This window comes from Ammospiza caudacuta, chromosome 25, assembly GCF_027887145.1.
Source record: "Ammospiza caudacuta isolate bAmmCau1 chromosome 25, bAmmCau1.pri, whole genome shotgun sequence".
In the NCBI taxonomy this organism is placed as follows: domain Eukaryota; kingdom Metazoa; phylum Chordata; class Aves; order Passeriformes; family Passerellidae; genus Ammospiza; species Ammospiza caudacuta.
The window spans coordinates 6,633,418-6,642,086 of record NC_080617.1 but is presented as its reverse complement, the minus strand read 5'-3'; the positions used below and the strand labels follow the sequence as shown (position 1 = coordinate 6,642,086).

The window sequence follows — 8,669 nt, the reverse complement described above, 5'->3', positions numbered from 1 at the left end:
CAGGCTCGGGCGAGCGGTGCCCGAAGGATTTTCCATGGGGGGGCACAGCTTATCCTGGGAATCGGGGTGCGGGGCCGGATCCCACCCCAGGATCAGCCGGGGCAGGGCGGAGTTGGGGTCTCCCCGCTTCGGGAGCGGTGTCCGGAGGGATGTGTGGGGCCGAGCCCCCCTCGAGTGGGGCCGGGGGCTGCGGGGGCTCCGCCGCGCTGGCTGCGGCTGCGGCTGAGCCGCGCAATCACCGCAGGGCTGCCGGCCGGGACCGAGCCGCAGCACCCACCGGGGACCCCGCGGGGCTGCAGCAACCCCGGCTGGGGCGAACGCACCCCGGCATCGCCACCCCAGCCCGGCATCCCCACCCCAGCCCGGCATCCTCACCCCGGCCCGGCATCCCCAGCCCGGCATCGCCCACCCCTCCATCCCCGCTGCCGGGGGCGCCCAGCGCGGAGAGGCGCCGCTGCCAGCGGGGTCCCCGGGGACATCCCCCCGCCCTGCGCCGTCCCCGGGCCTGCTGCAGCCCTGTCCCCGCGCTCACCGTGCCCGTGGCAGCCCGCGGCGCGGGCAGGCGGCGGTCGGGAGCGCGGGGATGCTGCGGAGCGCGGGGTGCGGGACGAGGCGCCCGCCCGTGTGTGCGTGAGCCGCCCTGCGCCAGCTGCCGCCGAATGCACCACAAAGACCACCATAGCCCCCCGGCCCCCCCACGCCACTGGTGACGGTGACGTCTCAAGTGTGAGCGAGACGGGGAGGTTTAACCCGCTGCGTGCCGGCCGGCAGAGCGCTGCGGCCTGGCGGGGAGAGGGGTCGGGGTGCCGCTCCCGTTTGGGTTTGGGGGACATCGAGAGGGTCGCCCCACATCGGAGCCAGCCCCAGCTCGCAGCAGAGGGAGAGAAAATATTCAAATATTCCAAATATTCCAAATATTCCAAATATTCCAAATATTCCTTTGCTCTGCCCCAGCCGATGGGTGGCACTGCGTGCCCCGGTTCCGTCTCTGGGGAGGGGGACAAGCACCGACCCCGCCTGGTGCCACCACAGCGAGGACAAACCCGACCCTCGTGCCAGGGCCCCTGTTTGGAGCAGGCAGCACCTTCTGTGCATCATAGCTCCCCCAGGACGGGGCAGAAAGGGTTGGGGGGCAGGAACCAGCACAGAGCTGGTTTCCCTCAGGAGGAAAGGAGCCCCCAGATTTGGCTATTTCTGCTTTTCCACCCCAACTCCCCCCTTTTCGCTGGGCATGGCAGTGCGGACATCAAGAGGCACCCCCAGTGTTGGGGTCACCCCGGGTCCAGCTTGCCCGGTGGCACCAGAGCTGCCCCTCAGGGCCGTGGGGTGGGTGACAACAGCTCCTCATTCCTTCACAGAGGATTTTGTGCTGGGAGGGGTCTCAGCGGGGCTGGCAGCGCCCCGATCAGTGGCCGTGTCACCATCGGGTGACACTGGGGACAGGAACTGTCGGGATTCCGAGATGAACACCCGCGATTCCTGCTCCCCAAGCCCCCCTCCGCAGTTTGTGGGGGGCTGACCCCACAAACAGCCCGAGGCGGAGGGGGCTGCGGTGTCTCCCCCATCGGGCCCGGCCCCCGGGCCGTGCTGCTGCCGCCCGCAGCCGCTGGGGGAAGCTGCAGCCCTTTGCATCCCCCGGAGCCGCTGGATCCGGCGGTTTGGGAGGTTTTGGAGGTTTTCAGGACCCGGCAGCGCCCTGGCAGCTCAGAGCCCCCAGGTGGGTGTTGGGGGATGCGGCTGCAGGAATGGGGACGGAAAAGCTGAGGCTGAGCCGCACAGCTGTGTCCCCCACAAACACTCTGCTGTCCCCTCTGCAAACCCAGGGCCAATATCCCGTTCAAACCTGGGCTCACGCAGGTTTTGGGGTGCCCAAATTTGGGTGCTGGGCTCAGCTGGGTGCTCTGTCAGTGTGGTCAGCCCTCCGTGACCCCCACGCCACGGCTTGGGGTGTCAGGACCCCAAAAGGGACACCCCAGGACCGCACAATCACCCTGATCCTCATCCCAAGGGCATCCCTGGGGCTCCCCTGCCTCTCCCAGCTCCCCGTTCTCAAGCTCTCAGCCCTGGCAGCCTGCGCTGCTTCAATTAAACCCTCATTCATTTTTCAGTCCCCCCGAGCACCCCGGGCACGGGCGCTTTGCAGAGCTGGTAATTGGTGTCTTCTCCATTCCACATCCCAGAACGGCCAGAGGGGCCGGCGGGGCTCAAATCCCATCCCCAGCTCTCAGGGACGCTCACGGAGAGGCTTTGGGGCCACACCGAGCCCAGCAGAGGCTGTGGGGGTGACCCAAAATCCCAGAATCACCTCATTCCTGGACAGGGACATGGCACAAGAATGTCACATCCAGCCCTGGGGGGGTCCCAGCCCTCATGCCCCCAGGCTGGGGGGGGGGGGGTGGGTGAAGCCCTTCAGCCCCACTGCTGCAAAAACCCCACAAATATTTGTGGTTTCTGTAGCCCAGCCCTGTCCCACCTGCAGCTGGGGCAGCTTCTGCTGCTTCCTGCAGCCCCCCCCTGCAGAAAAGGTGGGTGCACCTGAGGGCAGGTGCCTTGGGGAAGGGCTGAGCACCCCATGGCACCCCAGAGTCCCCTGGGGATGGGATGGGATGGGATGGGATGGGATGGGATGGGATGGGGTGGGATGGGATGGGATGGGATGGGATGGGATGGGGTGGGATGGGATCCATGGGATGGGATGGGATGGGATGGGATGGGATGGGATGGGATGGGATGGGATGGGATGGGATGGGATGGGGTGGGATGGGATGGGATGGGATGGGATGGGATGGGATGGGATGGGATGGGATGGGATGGGATGGGATGGGATGGGATGGGATGGGGTGGGATGGGATCCATGGGATGGGATGGGATGGGATGGGATGGGATGGGATGGGGTGGGATGGGATGGGATGGGATGGGATGGAATGGGATGGGGTGGGATGGGATGGGAGCAGCCCTGGCTGGCCAAACACTTCATCCAGGCTCAGCAGATGCAGAGGGGCAGCTCTGGACGGGCCCAGTGTCCCCGGGATCGCAGCAGGATGCCAAGGTCACCGGGAAAAGCGCTCGGCGATCTCCATGGAAACATTCCACGTTTGGTTCTGGAGATCAAAGTGGTTTTCTTGTCCCTCTCTCCTGTGTGCCCGTGCCAAGCGCTGAGCCCCCGGCGTGTCGCGGTGCCCCCAGAGCAGGGGTTGAGGGGCCAGCAGGATCCCACTGCCCACATCTCCCTGTCCCAGCATCCCGGCCCCAATTCCCCTCCCAGCATCCCAGTACCCCCCAGTATCCCACCCCGACCCCCGCCCGCGGCCCCTCCCGCCTGATTGACAGCGCTCGCAGCCAATGGCCGAGCTCTGCCGCCGGGGGGGCGGGGGGCTCGCGGCTACAAGAGGGGCGGGAGCGGCGCGGGCAGAGCCGGCGGCTGGACCGCGGCCCCTCCGGTACCGGCACCGGCTCCGCGCCCCGCCGAGCGCACCTGCCCGCGCCGCAGCACAGGTAAGGGGATGCCGGGGCTGGAGCCGCACCCGCGGGGCCCGGACGCGGCTCAGCCGTCGGGGCAGGTGCCGGGAGATGCTCCCGGAGCCGCTTCCAGCTCCGGTGGTCCGGAGCTATCCCGTGGTGCGGGTGGGGAGAGCATCCCCGAGCCCCCACCCAGCCCCGGGCCCCGTCCTGGATCCCTGGGTGCCATCCGGGGGTGCTGCTGCGGGCTGGGGGGGACACCTGTAGTGCCACCCATAGTGCCACCCCTCTGTCTGGTTTTGGGACCGGACAATTGTTCAACAATTGGCGCTTTGGGGTGAGTGTGGTTCCCTGCTGGGCGCTGTTCCCTGCCCTGGCATGGCTGGGTGCTGCTTGGAAAAGGGGTTTGAGGGCTGTGGATCTCAGGATGCTGCTCTGGAGTCCCGGCCACTGCATCCTGCATCCGTGGGAGGACTTGGATCACGGCAGGTCTGCCCATGCAGAGTGCCCGGCGTGGTTTATGATAAATGGTAGCTAATAGGAGCCAGGCCACAGTGCCAGGGGGGTCTGTGGAGCCGAGCTGGGGTCGCTGGGGAAGCCTCGGGCTCTGTGGGTGTCTGGACACTCCCTGGGCTGCCAGGGCTGGTGGGCTCCGCGCTGCTATGGCAGACGGTGACAGATGCTGGTGGGATGATGGGGCAGGAAGGAGCTGCTGCCTGTGGGGTTTGCTGGGAGCAGGGCTGGCAGCACGAGGAACCCCACGTCCCCCGTCCCAGGGTCCCCCCGTGTGCCCCGAGCCAACACAGCCAGTCCCAGGGAGGACACCGTGCTTGGTTGGGCTCCAGGTGAACTTCTCCTCAACTTCACGGCGAGAGCAGCTCCAGGAGCTCCCGGAGAACCATCTGCCGCTCGGGCTGAGCGGCGCTGGCAGCCGGGGCTGCGTGGGAGCGGGCACGGCGCGTTTCGGAGCGGCTGCCCACACAGCCAGGGCCTGCCAGGGCTCCCTGCTGCTGCTGCAACCACGGGCCAGGCTGATTCCGAGGAAAAAGCCATGGTGGAAGCCGTGTTGGGGCGGTTTTGGGTTCCTCTTCGGCCACTTCAGTGTGCCTGGAGCTCTGGGCTTTCTGGTTTCCTAACCCTAACCCTAGGCAGTAAACAGTGCCTTAGGCTAAGGCTGGTTCCAAGGAAAAAGCCGTGGTGGAAGCCATGTTGTGACCATTTTGGGTTCCCCTTTTGCAGCTGGAGTGTGCATGGAGCTCTGGGATTTCTGGTTTTCAAAACCCTAACCCTAGGTGTAACCCTAACCCTAGGCAGTAAATGCAGCCTTGGACTAAGGCTGGATCCAAGCAAAAAGCCGTGGTGGAAGCCATATTTTGGCAGTTTTGTGTCCTCTTTGGGATGCCTTTTTTTAGCTGCAGTGTGCCTGGAGCTCTGGGCTTTGTGGTTTCAAAATCCTAGCCCTAACCCTAGGCAGTAAATGCAGCCTTGGGCTAAGGCTGGATCCAAGGAAAAAGCTGTGGTGGAAGGCATGTTGTGGCAGTTTTGGGTTCTACTTGGGATGCCTTTGGCAGCTCTGGCTTTGTGGTTTTCAAAACCCTAACCCTAAGTGTAACCCTAACCCTAGGCAGTAAATGGAGCCTTACAGACCCCATCTTCCCCAAGATGGACAAGATCTTCCCCTTGGCATCTCTGTGCCCAGCTGGATGCTGCATGGCCTGTGGTGCCAGAGAGGCTTTTATGTGCCCTAATGGCAGATTCTTTGTTGTCCCACCCTTAGAAAAGGTCCCAGGTGTTCCTTGCCATGGCAGCGTGGCTGGAGCTAAATGAGGTCCTTTCCAACCCAAACCATCCCAGCATTCTGTGACCATGCTCTGGCAAAGGCAATGGGAAGAGTTCTGAATTTCCAGTTGCTTTTTGAGTGTTTTCCTTCAGCCCAAAATGAGCCCAGGGGTTGGGGTGATGCTGATGGCTGTCCCAAAGGCCAAAGCCACATTTCCATTGCCACAGCCGCTGTCCTCCATGTCCAGCCAGGTGGATCAGCTCCAGCAGGGAGAAGGGGGATGCAGGATCATGCAGGGTGGATGAGGGCCTGGGAGGAGCATCCCTCTCCAGCCTGGCGTGGATTTTCCTTCCCAGGGGCAGCCATGGGCAAGCACAGCAGCAAGCTGGCCCCGGAGATGCTGGATGACCTGGTGAGGAGCACGGAGTTCAGCGAGCAGGAGCTGAAGCAGTGGTACAAGGGCTTCCTCAAGGACTGCCCCACCGGCATCCTCAACCTGGAGGAGTTCCAGCAGCTCTACATCAAGGTGGGCTCCAGCTTGGGGGGGTCTGAGCGCTGCCTGGGGGCCTCCAAATGAGAGTTCCCCCTCCTCATTCCCACTCCTCTTCTCCCCTTCCCGCAGTTTTTCCCCTATGGAGACGCCTCCAAGTTTGCCCAGCACGCGTTCCGCACCTTCGACAAGAACGGGGATGGCACCATCGACTTCAGGGAGTTCATCTGTGCCCTGTCTGTCACCTCCAGGGGCACCTTCGAGCAGAAACTCAACTGGGCCTTCGAGATGTACGACCTGGACGGGGACGGGAAGATCACACGCCTGGAGATGCTGGAGATCATTGAGGTACCAGTGCTTCAAACCAGCAGGGGTTGGTTGCTTTTCCCAGGATTTTCTCACATATTGGGGTCCCTTTTAGCGCCAAAGAATGAGTTTTCCTACCCAGAATTGTGACTGTGTTCACAAAGGTCTTAGGATGAGGGAAGAGATGAGGATCTGACTCCATGTTTCAGAAGGCTGATTTATTATTTTATGATATATATTATATTAAAACTATACTAAAAAAATAGAGGCAAGGATTTCATCAGAAGGCTAGAACAGAAATAGAAAAAGAATAGAAAAAGAATGGAATTAATAACAAAGGCTTGTGTCTCAGACAGTGTCCGAGCCAGCTGACTGTGATTGGCCATTAATTAGAAACAACCCCATGAGACCAATCCCAGATGCACCTGTTGCATTCCACAGCAGCAGATAACCATTGTTTGCATTTTGTTCCTGAGGCCTCCCAGCTTCTCAGGAGGAAAAACCCTAAGGAAAGGATTTTCCATAAAAGATGTCTGTGACACGTAGCCTTGCCTGAAAGGTGCTTGATGTGGATCTGGTAGAACAGGGTCCCAACAGAGCAGCAATCCTGTGCCCATCCCCTGCCTTGTCCTGGGGTCCTGTGTTCTTCCAACACTCCCTCTGATTCCCACTCTCCTCCTCCTCCAGGCCATTTACAAGATGGTGGGGACTGTGATCATGATGAGGATGAACCAGGACGGGCTGACACCCCAGCAGCGAGTGGACAAGATCTTCACAAAGATGGACAAGGACAAGGATGACCAGATCTCCCTGGAGGAGTTCAAGGAGGCCGCCAAGAGCGACCCCTCCATCGTCCTGCTCCTGCAGTGTGACATGCAGAAATAGAGAGAGCCCTGGCGCTCAGGGCTGGACCGGCTGCAGCCAAACTCTGCCCCTGTGATGGTTTCAATCCCTGTTTTTCCCCCCATACGGCCCCAGGCATGAGGCACATTCCATCCCTGCTGCTGCCCCTGCTCCGGCTGCATCCTGGGCAGTTCCACACCCCCGAGGTCAGAGCCTGCTCTGAGCATTGCCAGCCCTGTGCCAGCCTGGGCATGGGTGCCCTGCAGCCCCTGGTGTGTCCTGGCTGAGCAGGGCCAGCTGTTCCCACATCCCTGCTGCTTTCTCCCTGCTTTCCCCCACTGCCCCATTCCCTGTTCCTAACTGAGCCCGGCTCTGTCCCATTTCTGCTGTTTTCTCCCCATTTCTTGGCTTGTGATGCCTCCAGGGAGGCTGAAAAGCCCCAAATCCTGCTCCTGGTCCTTCCTTCACTGGGAATTCCCTGGAGAGGGTCTGGCACCAGCTTTAGCTCTTCCACCTCTGTTTTTACACTGGGAACAGCCAGGCTTGGTCAGGACACTCCAGCAGAGAACAGAAGTGTCCAAAGCCAGCCCTGGATGTCCCACGCCAGCAGCCACCCTCCATGCCATCAGGTGGGTGATGTCCCCAGCTGCCCTGGGTGCTCTGTGGCATTTCTGACCCTCCTGGGGACGGAGGTGAGGCAGGCTCAGGAGTGTGGCTGTGGAAGGCAGGTCCTGGTGCTGCTCCTGGGTCTGTGGCCCTGCTCACTGGGGGCTGTGGGCAGGTGTGGGTGGGTCCTGCTCCTGCTGACCCTCCTGGAAAGGCTCTGAGGCCACAAGAAACAAATCTGTCTCCTTCCTCCCCCCTTTCCCAGCCTGCTGCACCCAGCCCTCCTGCCCCAGGTTGGTGTTTAGTCTGCACATTGTGGTGTTGGTGGCTGTGGTGTCTGTTAGGAGGTGGTGAAGTCCTTACTTATTTTTCTAATGGACAAATAAACTGTCCCCTGTGGTGTGGTGTCCCCTTTGGGTGGTTTATTGGGGGACAGTGAGGTGACAACACTGCACTGCTGAGAATGTTGTAGGGGTCTCACCTGAGCCTGTGACACCCCAAGGGCTGGAGAAACCCTTGGGGACAGCACAGGTTCCTTGAAGGTTGAAACCCTTCAGTTGTGCAGGCAGCTCTGGGGGAAGAGAATGTCACTTTTGGGGTGGGGAGCCCCAGACCCCGAACCTCTCTGGAAATGGCTCTCATTTGGGAATGTGGCCGTGCCCTTCCCTCAGGGCTGCTGGCTTTGTCTCCATCTCTCAGCAGCTGGGACCTGCTTTCTCTGTGCATCTTTGTCCTTCTTTCCTCCACCCCCATCTTCCCAGCACAGATTTTCCTCTGGCCTCTCCCTCAGCAGCCTGCACAGACAGTGACTGTTGCTAAGGAGCTCTCACCAAATTTCAATCCTTCTCTGCAATCAATCTGGCAGGGCTAGCTCCCATCTCACCTGCACCCTGCAACTCCCCAGCCCTTGCTGTGTCCAGCACAGGGATGGGAGGGTGCCAAAAGCACGGCAGGGATTTATTTTTAGGAGAGCTGCTGATGGCGGAGCTCTGCACTTGTGCTTTCCAGGAGCACGTGTGAGTCTGCAGCTCAGCAGTGCTGGGGAAGAGGGAACAGGGCAGCTTCTCCCACCCTGCAGGAGCTGGGGACGTGCCAGGGCTGCTGCCTCAAAGGGCAGCAACTCAAAAGCTCCAGAGAGAACTCCAGGAATAACCTGGTGATCCCGGGACCCTCCAAGCTCCTCAT

At 61.4% G+C, this 8,669-nt stretch overlaps 1 protein-coding gene across 1 annotated transcript; it reads left to right on the top strand.

The window, feature by feature from the left end:
* Positions 1-3,429: 3,429 nt before the first annotated feature.
* HPCAL4 (hippocalcin like 4) lies at positions 3,430-7,788 on the top strand. The gene is made up of 4 exons (XM_058819760.1): positions 3,430-3,495; positions 5,596-5,765; positions 5,862-6,077; positions 6,723-7,788. Exons 2-4 carry the CDS (start codon positions 5,604-5,606, stop codon positions 6,918-6,920), a joined length of 576 nt encoding a protein of 191 aa, XP_058675743.1. The 5' UTR covers positions 3,430-3,495; positions 5,596-5,603; the 3' UTR covers positions 6,921-7,788.
* Positions 7,789-8,669: the final 881 nt, after the last annotated feature.

Bases quoted from the DNA above. Each gene is read 5' to 3' on its own strand.
- HPCAL4 (XM_058819760.1), top strand. From the start codon at position 5,604: ATGGGCAAGCACAGCAGCAAGCTGGCCCCGGAGATGCTGGATGACCTG. The intron at 5,766-5,861 runs GTGGGCTCCAGC...CCCTTCCCGCAG, and splicing joins TCCAGCAGCTCTACATCAAG to TTTTTCCCCTATGGAGACGC. The intron at 6,078-6,722 runs GTACCAGTGCTT...CTCCTCCTCCAG, and splicing joins AGATGCTGGAGATCATTGAG to GCCATTTACAAGATGGTGGG.